General features: G+C 45.2%; 1 protein-coding gene across 1 annotated transcript in view; it reads right to left on the reverse strand.

The window, feature by feature from the left end:
• Positions 1-16143, reverse strand: part of dnm3a (dynamin 3a) — a 40311-nt gene that overhangs the window by 17007 nt on the left and 7161 nt on the right. The window contains 15 exon segments of the mRNA XM_045705906.1: positions 2884-2997; positions 6242-6278; positions 6415-6485; positions 6624-6706; positions 8084-8226; positions 8366-8433; positions 8571-8639; positions 8641-8707; positions 8788-8905; positions 8908-8968; positions 9034-9149; positions 15169-15267; positions 15400-15523; positions 15602-15681; positions 15828-15977. Of these exon segments, the coding sequence (XP_045561862.1) occupies positions 2884-2997; positions 6242-6278; positions 6415-6485; positions 6624-6706; positions 8084-8226; positions 8366-8433; positions 8571-8639; positions 8641-8707; positions 8788-8905; positions 8908-8968; positions 9034-9149; positions 15169-15267; positions 15400-15523; positions 15602-15681; positions 15828-15977 (1400 nt within the window).

Here is a 16143-nt window from a genome sequence, read left to right on the forward strand (position 1 = left end):
TAGAGAGCGTGAGCAGCAAATAAGGGAGGGAGTTTGTGTGAGTGGGTACAGTTTGTGTTTGTGTGTTTGTGAGGAAAATAACTAAGTGTGACCATACTGTGGGGAGACATGATTGAATGAGATGGAGAAAAAGTTAGAGATCACAAGAGAGAGCGTGAGAGAGAGAGAGTGAGAGAGAGAAAGAAAGAGAGTCTGAAGTCTGGTGGTTTGGCTAGGTGATCAGTATTTGTGGAAGGGGGAGATGAGGGAGGAGATTGAGTTGTGAGTGGGAGTCTGACGGGGAGAAGGGGGAGATGGAAGGGGGGAGAACAGGGAGGCGGGGGAGGTGTAGAAGCAGCCATGTGGGATTTCTCTGGATAGATGTTGGAAGCTAAGCGGGTGTTTGGACTAAACCTTGAGTTCTCCAGCCAGGAATGTGTACAGGCCCAGAGAGACTGCCAACCAGAGAGAGAGAGAGAGAGGGAGGGAAAGAGTGAGAGAAGGAAAGGGAAAAAGAGGGAGAATAGGAGGGATAAAGCAGGAAAAGGTAGGGAAAGAGAACGACAGAGGGAGGGAATTAGAGCAGGAAGAAAGAGTGGGAAAAGGGTGGGAGGGGAATGGGGAAAGAGAACTAGAAAACTTTGTGGAGAAAGTGGATAGAAACAGAGTAGGCTTTGCGAGAGAGAAGCTTAGCCTGGGTCTAACTCTGAGAGGAGTGTGTTTGTGGCCTACAGTGTTTTTGGGGCAGCATGGTGACATAGCTGTGATAGTAAGGATTATTTACTACAGTAGACCCCCCCCCCACTGAGACAAACACACACACAGGGGCATGGAGAGCACAGGGTTCCTACTGAACTAACAATAGGGGAGAGTGGGGTAAGTTGAGCAGTTTTTTTGCATTCAGCATCACTCCGCCAAGGGAAATGTATAAAGATATCTACAAACTATATATTTCAGATCTTTTGTATCCCTGGAAAATCAGAATTGATATGAACATTACAGTTTTGAAAAAATAGCTTGTCCAAAAAAGTGGTCTCTTGGCACAGTTTACCCTGGGTATGGGGTAAGTTGAGCCGCGGGACAGGGTAAGTTAAGCCATCTACAAATTTCTGTACTGAATGAAATATTACCTCTACCTTTTTAAAACCATGTTTATCTTTATTTCCCGAACACAAATCAACACAATCACAATAGCTTTTTTTGTATTTTAATCATTTTAAGCATATTTTAACATAGGCTTAACGCCTAACAAACACTGTGTACTTTTTAGATTTTTTTTTAAGACAGGCCAAGGCCTGTTATTACCTCCTATCCCAGAGATAATGCCTTGCATTACACCTGGGAATAAAACTCTTAAATTTTCTCATCTTGCCATTTGCTCAACTTACCTCAAGTCAAACATTGACTATATTAGCCCACACAGCGACAAGATGCACTGTTATGCTAGGTTTAAGAGCTCATAATGAGGTTTATAGAGACCACAACTGATGCATAGAACAATCTTGATAGCATTTGGTTTAGATACAAGCATCATGAAACCTCTAACACAATAAATTCATTTGACTTGGTGAAAATCCGTTTTCTGGACCTAACTTGCTGTGATAGCCCATCCCAACACTTTTTCCATGTGGTTTCTTCCTTCACAGCCTCCATGAAATGATGACCTCTTCCTAAATATTTGGTCAAATGATTCATTTTGTGTATGTTTTCCTAGAAACAAGGGTCACTCAATTTACCCCTTTGGCTCAACTAACCCCACTCTCCCCTAGTCTGAAAAGGAAATCTTTTGTCAGTCTACCTTGTTTCCATTTTGGAAAAGAAAGAGTTATGATTACTATTGCACCAGAGAATATCACACTTTTCGTAGCATACCTGTAACTACACTGAGGTACAATCTGTGTAGTAAAGTCAAATATTGTAGTGGGTAATATTGTCAAAGAGAAGGCAGAGCAGAGGGGTTATGTTGACCTCACACTAGAACCTCCTGTACCAGCCAGGATACTAGTAGCTCTCCTTTCAGTAGATCTGTCAGAGACACCGCTGCTAGAAGAGACTATGTTACTGGAGATAATAGTTGGTTTCATACCCATGTGAGTGGACTGGGATTGGAGATAAGTGAATTATTAAGTGTGTGTGTGTGTGTGTGTGTGTGTGTGTGTGTGTGTGTGTGTGTGTGTGTGTGTGTGTGTGTGTGTGTGTGTGGCTCCAGCTGTGTCAGAGTGAACTGCTCCAAATGCCTCAACTCCCAGAGGGGGAACAGTGGATGGAGAGAGGGAGGGAGGTATGGTAGGGAATAGGGGGGCTTAGTTTAAGTAGTATTGGGCCAGCTCTGTACTTACATGTGTGCATTTGAGTTAGCTAAGTTACAGCCCAGCCCATCCCAAGACACACTGACACACACACACACAGTCCGTGGACATCATGAGCGAGCAGTGCTGTGCTAGGCTGAGAGAGAGTTGTGTTGTGTCTGCCTGTCTACACTTGCTGTGCAGACCTTCCTATCCTGTACAGCAGGCACAGACAGGCAGACAGATGGCAGCCGCCCCGACCAACCACATCGCACCTACAGCCTGACGGACAGCTCCCACAGCCAATCCCAGCCAGTACACCCCAGACTTCCTGCTTGATGATTATTAGGATGACGATGATGATGAACGTAACCCTAGCTGCCCATGTCTTTTCTACTTTACCTGTATCCCACTCTTCCTTCCCTTACTGCATAAGACAGTGGTATTTGAAGGTATTTTGTACCTAACAGAAATGTGATTGTAATAAAGGAGTGTGTGTTGTTCTGCGGTACTCAGGTGTGTATTTTTTCCAGCCTCTACTAGTGAGCCTCAGTAGTAAAGGTTTAGCAGCTCCAGTAGTCTCATCATCAGACCAGATCAGTGACTCTGTGCTCACCTTATCATCCTTGAACCAGGACAGGCTCTCAGCGGTCAGGACAAACCAGTACTCCTTGGCCCCACCCTTGATGATACTGATGTTGTTGATGGTAAGCCAGCCCTTACGGATGACCTATAGAGGGGTCAGAGGTCAGGGGCATGGAGAGGGTCTGAGGGAGGTTAAGGTGGGAGGGGTTGAAGGGATAGTTCACACAGATTATTAAATTACACCATCTCATGGATACAAAAACAGTAGGCTATGAACCCCTAATGTCAGCTAGCTACAATCTGGGTTTGTATGTCTACTGAGCTATAGCCTAGCATTAGCATCGTTAAAGCTAAAACAATGGGAGTGGTTAGAGTCATGTTAGCGTGCTGTAAATAGAGAAGCAAACATGTGGTCTGGGTGGACTATCCCTGTAATGCTCTGCTCGGCAGGCTGGCTCTAAGCTGGGGGGGTTACAGATCGAGAGAGGCAGGTGCAAGTTCTGTGGAGCTGGAGAAAGAGAGAGAATGTGTGATGTATCTTACATATGGGTCACAGTGTGGGAGAGAGCAGAGATACTGCATGCTACATGCATAGGGATTGAGTGAGATACCGTAATGCATGCACAGAGATATCAGCTGTTGAGACAACAAGGATCAGTTAGAAAAGTGAAATGTCCCCTCACCTAGTCAGTCATTAGATCACTAGTGGTTAGATCACTAGTGGTCATTTCTGACAATGCCTTTAACATATTTCTCTGACCAACACAAAACGACACACAAAGAGCATGACGGGGAAAACAACACTAGAAATTATAAAGAAGACATGGTATGGTAAAATACTACCAATAAATACAGAAAACCACAGCTGTTGAAGAACTGTGGGAGAGAGAAACTGTGAGCTCAGTGATAAGACTGGGTGAGGGAGCAATGAGGAGGACAGGAAGACAAGAGGAAAGAAAAGAGCTGACAGCTAAAAAGAGACAGATTTGGACAGAGGATGAAAGAGTGAGGAGGAAGTGAGAGAAGGGGGTGGCTGAAGATGGGGTATGGAGAGGGAGAGAGAGTGAGGAGATATGGAAGGAGGAGATGGCAGAGAGAGGAGAGATGACCCACATCCTGCTTCACACACTGGACACATACCAGGGCGGTGACACATGCACACACACACACACCTTCATTTCTCCATTGTGTAGCAGACCAGGGTCTGTGCTTGTGTTTAGTGAGTGACCAGACAGCTGGGCTTGGATCTGAGCCAAGTTTACAACTCATCTCCATTTTGTGCTGCTTACACGCACACACACACACGCACAGGGAGTAGAGTGCAGCCAAAGGGAGTAGAGGCGAAGAATGCAGCCTATGGAAAGGCGGTAGAAAAGAGAGCCGCGGGGCTGTGGGTTTAAAGAGGATGGTGAACAGGACACGACCAGGGAGAAGTATTTTACATTTTAGTCATTTAGCAGATGCTCTTATCCAGAGCAACTTACAGTAGTGAATGTATACATTTCATTAAAAAAAATTCTCCGTACTGGTCCCCCGTGGGAATCGAACCCACAACCCTGGCGTTGCAAACACCATGCTCTACCAACTTAGCCACACGGGACAAACAGTGTCCCAGTAGGAGTAGTGAGGGCTTAGCCTTACAGAGACTGGACTACTCATACTATTAGACTGGAGGGAGGAGGTTACACACCCTGGAACAGGAGACAGGGGAGAGAAGAAAGAACAGGCAGGTTAGGATGGAGCCAAGCAGCTTCACCTGCTCCTTCTACATACAGTAAACGTCCACGTCAGCTTCACCTGCTCCTTCTACATACAGTAAACGTCCACGTCAGCTTCACCTGCTCCTTCTACATACAGTAAACGTCCACGTCAGTTTCACCTGCTCCTTCTACATACAGTAAACGTCCACGTCAGCTTCACCTGCTCCTTCTACATACAGTAAACGTCCACGTCAGTTTCACCTGCTCCTTCTACATACAGTAAACGTCCACGTCAGCTTCACCTGCTCCTTCTACATACAGTAAACGTCCACGTCAGCTTCACCTGCTCCTTCTACATACAGTAAACGTCCACGTCAGTTTCACCTGCTCCTTCTACATACAGTAAACGTCCACGTCAGCTTCACCTGCTCCTTCTACATACAGTAAACGTCCACGTCAGCTTCACCTGCTCCTTCTACATACAGTAAACGTCCACGTCAGTTTCACCTGCTCCTTCTACATACAGTAAACGTCCACGTCAGCTTCACCTGCTCCTTCTACATACAGTAAACGTCCACGTCAGTTTCACCTGCTCCTTCTACATACAGTAAACGTCCACGTCAGCTTCACCTGCTCCTTCTACATACAGTAAACGTCCACGTCAGCTTCACCTGCTCCTTCTACATACAGTAAACGTCCACGTCAGTTTCACCTGCTCCTTCTACATACAGTAAACGTCCACGTCAGCTTCACCTGCTCCTTCTACATACAGTAAACGTCCACGTCAGTTTCACCTGCTCCTTCTACATACAGTAAACGTCCACGTCAGCTTCACCTGCTCCTTCTACATACAGTAAACGTCCACGTCAGCTTCACCTGCTCCTTCTACATACAGTAAACGTCCACGTCAGCTTCACCTGCTCCTTCTACATACAGTAAACGTCCACGTCAGCTTCACCTGCTCCTTCTACATACAGTAAACGTCCACGTCAGTTTCACCTGCTCCTTCTACATACAGTAAACGTCCACGTCAGCTTCACCTGCTCCTTCTACATACAGTAAACGTCCACGTCAGCTTCACCTGCTCCTTCTACATACAGTAAACGTCCACGTCAGCTTCACCTGCTCCTTCTACATACAGTAAACGTCCACGTCAGTTTCACCTGCTCCTTCTACATACAGTAAACGTCCACGTCAGCTTCACCTGCTCCTTCTACATACAGTAAACGTCCACGTCAGCTTCACCTGCTCCTTCTACATACAGTAAACGTCCACGTCAGTTTCACCTGCTCCTTCTACATACAGTAAACGTCCACGTCAGCTTCACCTGCTCCTTCTACATACAGTAAACGTCCACGTCAGCTTCACCTGCTCCTTCTACATACAGTAAACGTCCACGTCAGTTTCACCTGCTCCTTCTACATACAGTAAACGTCCACGTCAGCTTCACCTGCTCCTTCTACATACAGTAAACGTCCACGTCAGTTTCACCTGCTCCTTCTACATACAGTAAACGTCCACGTCAGCTTCACCTGCTCCTTCTACATACAGTAAACGTCCACGTCAGCTGCCATTCCAGTCCAGTTGTAAACATTTCTTCTGTTCTCATAACACACATTCTAGGATTAGAGCGTAAAACCCAAGCCATTCATCACTTAAGATAAGGTCACTGAACTGTGTGAAACTCACCTGGTTTCCTGCAGCGCTCTTCTTATTGGTCTGAACACTGGGACAAACACACACACACATACACACATAGTCACTCTCATAGCTGACCATTTTTCTCCATTTTATCATCATGTCCAACACACATATGATGACCAGAAGACATAGACAGTGAGAACTAACCAGGGAGAACTCACTTAGCGAAGCCAATGAGGTCCTCATGGTTAGTGTTGATGTAGGCCGACTGTACATCGATTAGCAGCAGGACCTGTACAGAGAATACACACAGTCACAATATTCTACCTATCTATATGTGTGTGTGTGTGTGTGTGTGTGTGTGTGTGTGTGTGTGTGTGTGTGTGTGTGTGTGTGTGTGTGTGTGTGTGAGAGAGAGAGAGAGAGAGACCTGGTCTTTAGCTCAACTCTCTCTGTACCAGATGTGTGTGGTCATAATTCTCTCCGTCTCCTCTCCCAGTCTGGGAAAGGAACATATGATAATGAGCAGTGGTGTAACTTAGGTTAAAATAAGTCAGGGTTTTTTATATATCTGTACTTTACTTTTTATATTTTTGATTACTTTTACTTCACTATATTCCTGAATAAAATAATGTACTTTTTACTCCATACATTCTCCCTAAGACTTAAAAGTACTTGTTACATTTTTTATGCTTAGCAGGACAGGCGAATTGTCCAATTCATGCACTTTTCAAGAGAACATCCCTGGTCATCCCTACTGCCTCTGATCTGGCGGACTCACTAAACACAAATGATTAATTTGTAAATTATGTAAAATAAATAAATGGTTTGCTTAATAAGGAATTTTAAATGAATTGTACTTTTACTTTTGATACTTAAGCATATTTTAGCAATTACATTTACTTTTGATACTTACAGTTGAAGTCAGAAGTTTACATACACTTAGGTTGGAGTCATTAAAACTCGTTTTTCAACCACTCCACAAATGTATTGTTAAACTATAGTTTTGGCAAGTCGCTTAGGACATCTACTTTGTGTATGACGCAAGTAATTTTTCCAACAATTGTTTACAGACAGATTATTTCACTTATAATTCACTGTATCACAATTCCAGTAGGTCAGAAGTTTACATACACTAAGTGGACTGTGCCTTTAAACAGCTTGGAAAATTCCAGAAAATGATGTCATGGCTTTAGAAGCTTCTGATAGGCTAATTGACATAATTTGTCAAGGTATTGGAGTGGCCATCACAAGGCCCTGACCTCAATCCTATAGAACATTTGTGGGCAGAACTGAAAAAGCATGTGAGAGCAAGGAGGCCTACAAACCTGACTCAGTTAGACCAGCTCTGTCAGGAGGAATGGGCCAAAATTCACCCAACTTATTGTTGGAAGCTTGTGGAAGGCTACCTGAAATGTTTGACCCAAGTTAAACAATTTAAAGGCAATGCTACCAAATACTAATTGAGTGTATGTAAACTTCTGACCCACTGGGAATGTGATGAAAGAAATAAAAGCTGAAATAAATCATTCTATCTACTATTATTCTGACATTTCACATTCTTAAAATAAAGTGGTGATCCTAACTGAACTAAGACATGGAATTTGTACTAGGATTAAATGTCAGGAATTGTCACAAATTGAGTTTAAATGTATTTGGCTAAGGTGTATATAAACTTACGACTTCAACTGTAAGTATATTTAAAATCAAATACTTTTAAGACTTTTACTCAAGTAGTATTTTACTGGGTGACTTTCACCTTTACTTGTGCAATTTTCTATTAAGGTATCTTTACTTTTACTCAAGTATGACTATTGGGTACTTTTTCCACCACTGATGATGAGTTACTGACTTACGTGTACACAAGCACGCACACAGACACAGCAGTGGGTACCTTGGTGGTGCATCGGCACACAGTGGTGATCAGCTCCTGGATGACCATGTCCACACATTTAATACAGGGATCGTTCAGCTTGACTATCTGTCTCTTCACTATGGCCTCAAACGCCTGGTCTGGGGTAAACAAACCTGTCCTAGAGACACAAAGAGAGAGAGGGAGATAGCGAGAGAGGGGCACAGAGAGCAAGAGAAATGGGAGTGGTGACAGGTCAAATAGACAGAGAACCATGCCTAAATACGCACATACAGGTAACCCTTCTGACTCAAACTCACCTGATGCCGTGGATGTTCTTGATGACATAGCTGATCTCCCGTCGCAACTCCCTCTCATCAAATTCCATCTAAGGACACACACACACACACACACACACACACACACACACACACACACACACACACACACACACACACACACACACACACACACACACACACAGAGGAAAAGAGTGGAGACTCACTCAGAGACCCCAAGCCTGACCTTGATCAATTCGAAGGGGAAGCGTTCGTGGAAGATGCGGTTGATCTTGGCTCCTCCAGACAGTTCTATAGGTGTCCACCTGGTCTCCTAAGCCCTCGATACGCTTCTCAAAGTCTGCTGCAAACTGCTGCATCAGACTGTACACACACTGCTAACTTGGTCTTGCATGCATTGTTTTTTAGTGTGTGTGTGTGTGTGTGTGTGTGTGTGAACTGACAGTAGCAGGGCCTTGGTGGTGCGTGCGGGGTCGTCAGCTCTGTAGTGTTTGAACTCCTTAGCCTCTTCATCCAGTGGTTGGAGCTGGCTCTGGAGACGACTGCAGAACGCTGGCAGACTCGGATGTGGTTGGTCAGTTGCTGCACACACACCCAGAAAGAAACATCTCATTTGATCTCTGGCTAGTTTCAAAAGATATCCACATGGTGTGTGTGGGTGTGTGTTTGTGGACTCTCTTTAGAGGTGCGGTGCCCATGCTGTCAACCATGTGTCTGTATGCAGGGTGAGACAGGAAGAACTTCCTCTCTCCAGCCAGAGCTGCCTTAATGTCCTTCTGACCACGATTCACCACCCCAATGTAACCTGGAGAGGAGAGAAGATGAGAGGAGCGGAGGAGTAAAAAGGTGTGTAAGCTGTGTCTCCATGAGTTACAATCTAATACATCTCTGGAGGGCAGCATTCAGATTCAGAAGGTCCTCTGATTTCCACAGGCCGGCAGATGTTTCACTCAGGCAGCTCAAATCTGATCTCTCTACTGTAACAGCAGCACTAACAGTAGGCTCCGTGTCTAATGCATTACCTCTGAAGGAGCAAGCATGAAGGACCTGGCACAGCTTTACCCAGCCTAGACCCAGACCCGGGCACACATACACACACTATCCCAGGGCAGGCTGGCACTGATTGTAATACTGTAACACAACCCCATGAGCTCAGCATGGCAGTAGGATATCAAGCCTCCATTTCAACACTTACCTCAGCACAGCCTGGTCACTGGTGATGTTATGGGAACAGTATGGGAACATTAAGGGGATGTTATGGGAACAGTATGGGGACGTTATGACAACATAATGGAGATGTTTTTTTTTATTTTTTATTTATTTTATTTCACCTTTATTTAACCAGGTAGGCTAGTTGAGAACAAGTTCTCATTTACAACTGTGACCTGGCCAGGATAAAGCAAAGCAGAAACAACAACACAGAGTTACACATGGAATAAACAAGCGTACAGTCAATAACACAATAGAAAAAAAACAAAGTCTATATACAGTGTGTGCAAATGGCGTGAGGAGGTAAGGCAATAAATAGGCTATAGTAGCAAAGTAACTACAATTTAGCAGATTGTCACGGGCGGATAGAACTGTTTAGGGTGAGTCAAGCGCAGGAGACTGAGGTCCGTTGGAACAAACTTGATTTAATAAATCCAAAGGCAAAATCCATATACGGCTGGGAGCACAACAGTCAAAAAGACTAAAAGAAGCTCCGCTCAAAAAGGGCAGACGGGGCGCAGCCCGGCAACCCTACTGCCTATACAATAAATCGTAACCCAAACAATATAACACCACACGTAACAAAGAACAATCCCGCACGAATCCTAACTAAACACAGACAGACTAAATACCCCCCCACTAATGACAAACACGAAACAGGTGCAATCAAACAACAGACATAACTAACAGACACTGAAACACAGATCGGTGGCAGCTAGTAGGCCGGCGACGACGAACGCCGAGCACCGCCCGACCGAGGAGAGGCGCCACCTTCTGTGGACGTTGTGACACAGATTAACACTGGAGTGATAGATGAGCAGATGATGATGAACAGATGATGGTGTGTAAGTTGTGATACTGGTGTGCAAAAGAGCAGCAAAGTAAATAAAAACAATATGGGGATGAGGTAGGAAGATTGGGTGGGCTATTTACAGATGGACTATGTACAGCTGCAGCGATCGGTTAGCTGCTCAGATAGCTGATGTTTAAAGTTAGTGAGGGAAATGTAAGTCTCCAGCTTCAGCGATTTATACAATTCGTTCCAGTCACTGGCAGCAGAGAACAGGAAGGAAAGGCGGCCAAATTAGGTGTTGGCTTTGGGGATGACCAGTGAGATATACCTGCTGGAGCGCGTGCTATGAGTGGGTGTTGTTATCGTGACCAGTGACCTGAGATAAGGTGGAGCTTTACCTAGCATAAACTTATAGATGACCTGGAGCCAGTGGGTCTGGCGACAAATATGTAGCGAGGGCAAGCCGACTAGAGCATACAAGTCGTAGTGGTGGGTGGTATAAGGGGCTTTGGTAACAAAACGGATGGCGCTGTGATAGACTGCATCCAATTTGCTTAGTAGAGTCTTGGAAGCTATTTTGTAGATGACATCGCCGAAGTGGAGGATCGGTAGGATAGTCAGTTTTACTAGGGTAAGTTTGGCAGCGTGAGTGAAGGAGGCTTTGTTGCAAAATAGAAAGCCGATTCTAGATTTGATTTTGGATTGGAGATGTTTGATATGAGTCTGGAAGGAGAGTTTACAGTCTAGCCAGACACCTAGGTATTTGTAGTTGTCAACATGTTCTAGGTCAGAACCGTCCAGAGTAGTGATGCTAGTCGGGCGGGTGCGGGCAGCGAACGGTTGAAAAGCATGCATTTGGTTTTGCTAGCGTTTAACAGTAGTTGGAGGCCACGGAAGGAGTGTTGTATGGCATTGAAGCTCGTTTGGAGGTTAGTTAACACAGTGTCCAAAGAAGGGCCAGATGTATACAGAATGGTGTCGTCTGCGTAGAGGTGAAACAGGGAATCACCCGCAGCAAGAGCGACATCGTTGATATATACAGAGAAAAGAGTTGGCCCAAGAATTGAACCCTGTGGTACCCCCATAGAGACTGCCAGAGGTCCGGACAACAGGCCCTCTGATTTTACACACTGAACTCTGTCTGCGAAGTAGTTGGTGAACCAGGTGAGGCAGTCATTTGAGAAACCAAGGCGTTTGAGTCTGCCGATAAGAATACGGTGATTGACAGAGTCGAAAGCCTTGGCCAGGTCGATGAAGACGGCTGCACAGTACTGTCTTTTATCGATGGCGGTTATGATATCGTTTAGTACCTTGAGCGTGGCTGAGGTGCACCCGTGACCAGCTCGGAAACCGGATTGCACAGCGGAGAATGTACAGTGGGATTCGAAATGGTCAGTGATCTGTTTATTAACTTGGCTTTCAAATACTTTAGAAAGGCAGGTCAGGATGGATATAGGTCTGTAACAGTTTGGGTCTAGAGTGTCACCCCCTTTGAAGAGGGGGATGACCGCGGCAGCTTTCCAATCTTTAGGGATCTCGGACGAAACGAAAGAGAGGTTGAACAGACTGGTAATAGGGTTTGCAACAATGGTAGCGGATAATTTTAGAAAGAGAGGGTCCAGATTGTCTAGCCCAGCTGATTTGTACGGGTCCAGGTTTTGCAGCTCTTTCAGAACATCTGCGATCTGGATTTGGGTGAAGGAGAACCTGGGGAGGCTCGGGCAAGTAGCTGCGAGGGGTGCAGAGCTGTTGGCCGGGGTTGGGGTAGCCAGGAGGAAATCATGGCCAGCCGTAGAGAAATGCTTATTGAAAATCTCGATTATCATGGATTTATCAGTGGTGACCGTGTCCCCTAGCCTCAGTGCAGTGGGCAGCTGGGAGGAGGTGCTCTTGTTCTCCATGGACTTTACAGTGTCCCAAAACTTTTTGGAGAGCTACAGGATGCAAATTTCTGTTTGAAAAAAGTTAGCCTTTGCCTTCCTGACTGACTGTGTGTATTGGTTCCTGACTTCCCTGAACAGTTGCATATCGCGGGGACAATTCGATGCTAGTACAGTCCACCACAGGATGTTTTTGTGCTGGTCAAGGGCAGTCAGGTCTGGAGTGAACCAAGGGCTATATCTGTTCTTAGTTCTACATTTTTGAAAGGGGCATGCTTATTTAAGATGGTGAGGAAATTACTTTTAAAGAACGACCAGGCATCCTCGACTGACGGGATGAGGTCAATATCCTTCCAGGATACCTGGGCCAGATCGATTAGAAAGGCCTGCTCGCATAAGTGTTTTAGGGAGCGTTTGACAGTGATGAGTGGAGGTCGTTTGACCGCAGTCCCATTACGGATGCAGGCAATGAGGCAATGATCGCTGAGATCCTGATTGAAAACAGCAGAGGTGTATTTGGAGGGCAAGTTGGTCAGGATAATATCTATGAGGGTGCCCATGTTTACGGATTTAGGGTTGTACCTGGTGGTTTCCTTGATAATTTGTGTGAGATTGAGGGCATCTAGTTTAGATTGTAGGGCTCTTAGGGTGTTAAGCATATCCCAGTTTAGGTCACCTAACAGAACGAACTCTGAAGATAGGTGGGGGGCAATCAATTCACATATGGTGTCTAGGACACAGCTGGGAGCTGAGGGGGGTCTATAACAGGCGACAACAGTGATAGACTTATTTCTGGAGAGATTCATTTTTAAAATTAGAAGCTCGAACTGCTTGGGCATAGACCTGGAAAGTATGACAGAACTTTACAAGCTATCTCTGCAGTAGATTGCAACTCCTCCCACTTTGGCAGTTCTAACTTGACGGAAAATGTTGTAGTTGGGTATGGAAATCTCAGAATTTTTGGTAAGCCAGGATTCAGACACGGCAAGGACATCGGGGTTGGCAGAGTGTGCTAAAGCAGTGAGTAAAACAAACTTAGGGAGGAGTTTTCTGATGTTAACATTCATGAAACCAAGGCTTTTTCGATTACAGATGTCAACAAATGAGAGTGCCTGGGGACACGCAGGGCCTGGGTTAGCCTCCACATCACCCGAGGAACAGAGGATTAGTAGGGTGAGGGTACGGCTAAAGGATAGCAAAACTGGTCGTCTAGTGCATTGGGGACAGAGAATAAAAGGAGCAGATTTCTGGGTGTGGTAGAATAGATTCAGGGCATAATGTGCAGACAGGGGTATGGTGGAGTGCGGGTACAGTGGAGGTAAGCACAGGCACTGAGTGATGATAAGAGAGGTTGCATCTCTGGACATGCTGATTATACTGGGTGAGGTCACCGCATGTGTGGGAGGTGGGACAAAGGAGGTATCTGAGGCATGTACAGTGGGACTAGGGGCTCCGCAGTAAACTAAAACAATGATAATTATCCTAAACAACAGTATACAAGGCATATTGACATTTGAGAGAGACATAAAGCGAGACATAAAGCAATCACAGGTGTTGATTGGGAGAGCTAGCTAAGACAACAACGGGTAAGACAACAACAGCTAATCAGCTAAGACAACAACAACAGGTAAAATGGCGATGAATGGGCAGAGAGGGTCGGTTAACTACACACAGGGCCTGAGTTCGGGGCTGGGAATGTTACAGTGATGTTATGGAACCATCATGGGGACGTTGTGGGGATTGTTACGAAACCAATAACTAGCCTACTGACTTTGATGCACTTGTTATGTCTAGGGTTCTTAGGCCTAGCTACATGGTCTGTCTCCTGATTTGATGTGTGCATAAATGTGAGAAATAAGCATATGCGACCAGGTGTTGAATGTACATGTACCCAGGAGACCTTAGGTCCAGGGCCCGCTCAGTCATGATTCCCATAATCAGCCAGTCCAAGAAGATTAGTATTCATACGTTCATGGAGACAAAATAAATATTTCCAAAAAACAAACTACAGAAAGACACGCCTAACTGAAGAGGTTAACTAACTCAAAGAAACAAACAAAGGCCGGCTGATGCCCTCCTCAGCACAATCACCTGGCCTGGTTGGTGCTGCCACCTGGGGATGGAGTGTGGAAGTGTAGTGTATTGTAGCGTGTATGTTTCTTACACTAACCTACCTAACCCAGAGAGTTGGGCCAATGCGGTTTATGTCTGAACGCTCCGAGTGCCACTTCCTCCTCCATAGCCGTTGCTAAGTGATAATTGATGCTTCTGTGTTGTGCTGTTGATTTCTGATTGTTTTTAAAACCTATGACGGTGTCCAGTGAAAACAGATATGCAATTTGTTGACACCACAACACAGTGCAGAATTGGATACACGTTTTGAATAAATAGTCTGTTAAATGCGTTGCTCTGTTCTGCTTGTTTACAGCAGGTCATTTCATAGGGAGTTGGAGGCGCTCTCGTATTGTTACATCACCAACATTTTGAGAATAAACGTGCTAACATGGCGGCCGTTCTAAAACCTGGCCGAACTCTCTTAATAGCTGGCTCTGACCTAACTTATTCCATAACAGGGATTTTATGGGAACATTATGGGGACATTATGAGAACGTTATGGGAACATTATGGGAACATTATGGGGACGTTATGGGAACGTTATGGGGACGTTATGGGAACATTATGGGGACGTTATGGGAACATTATGGGAACATTATGGGGACGTTATGGGAACATTATGGGGATGTTATGGGAACATTATGGGGACTTTATGGGAACATAATGAGAACATTATGGGAACATTATTAGAATGTCATGGATACATTATCTCCACACACACACACACACACACACACACACACACACACACACACACACACACACACACACACACACACACACACACACACACACACACACACACACACACACACACACACACACACACACACGTAGTGGCAGTAGCCTGTTCTCGAGCATGTGCCGGGCATCTGTTCCCTCGTCCAGCAGATCTAACTTAGTGATCACCCCTATGGTCCGCTGGCCTGGTGGAAAACTATGACAAAGAAAGGAAGATAGTACCTCTCATCGTGTAGTCAACTGATATTCCAATTTGGTGATTATTTGGACCATTTGGCAATGTTCTGGAGAGACGTTATGTCCCTGTTTTGTCTCACCCTGAGGGTCGACGTCCTTGGCCAGTTTGAGCGCCTCAGAGTTGGCCAGGTCCATGTTAGCTGGAGTAACAGCCAGGACCAGGAAGTTGTCTCTACAGATAAACTGCATGATCATGTCCCTCTCCTGCAGGAACAAATACAACACAACTTTATTTATGAAGGAAGGATTGTAATATTATAATAAATGTTTGATGTGTCTGACCTGGTACTCTATATCAGTAGGCTGGTCTCCTACAGGTACCTTGGTCATGCCAGGTAGATCAACCAGGGTCAGGTTCAACACTATCAAAGGACAGACAGACAGATTTACAAAGTTTTCACCTGCTGTTTTTCATGCATTTAAGCATCTGGTTTGGGTTGAGCTATAGGGTGTGTCACCTTCTGGGGAGCGTGTACGAGTAGTACACTGTGGTGTGTGTGTTGTGTACCGTGAGGAGAATAGACTCGTAGGTTGATGGGGACAGGAGAGACACCCTTATTGGTTCCAGTGAGTCTCATGGTCTCTGCTTCGATCTCCTGACAAACATCCTGAAAGTCTGAAAACATCTTTCCCTTACAGTGGAGGAACTCAGCATACTCTACAGAGAGAGAGAGATAGAGAGGGAGAGAGAGAAGACGCAGTGGGTCAATGCCCATTTCCCACGGACATCAAATACAGTATACACATCATCTTCGGAAACATACATCAGGCAGATATCTAATCTAGATTGTATATGTGATATAATTTATGTTCCCCATATCACT

Source organism: Salmo salar, chromosome ssa23 (genome assembly GCF_905237065.1).
Source record: "Salmo salar chromosome ssa23, Ssal_v3.1, whole genome shotgun sequence".
Classification (NCBI taxonomy): Eukaryota; Metazoa; Chordata; class Actinopteri; order Salmoniformes; family Salmonidae; genus Salmo; species Salmo salar.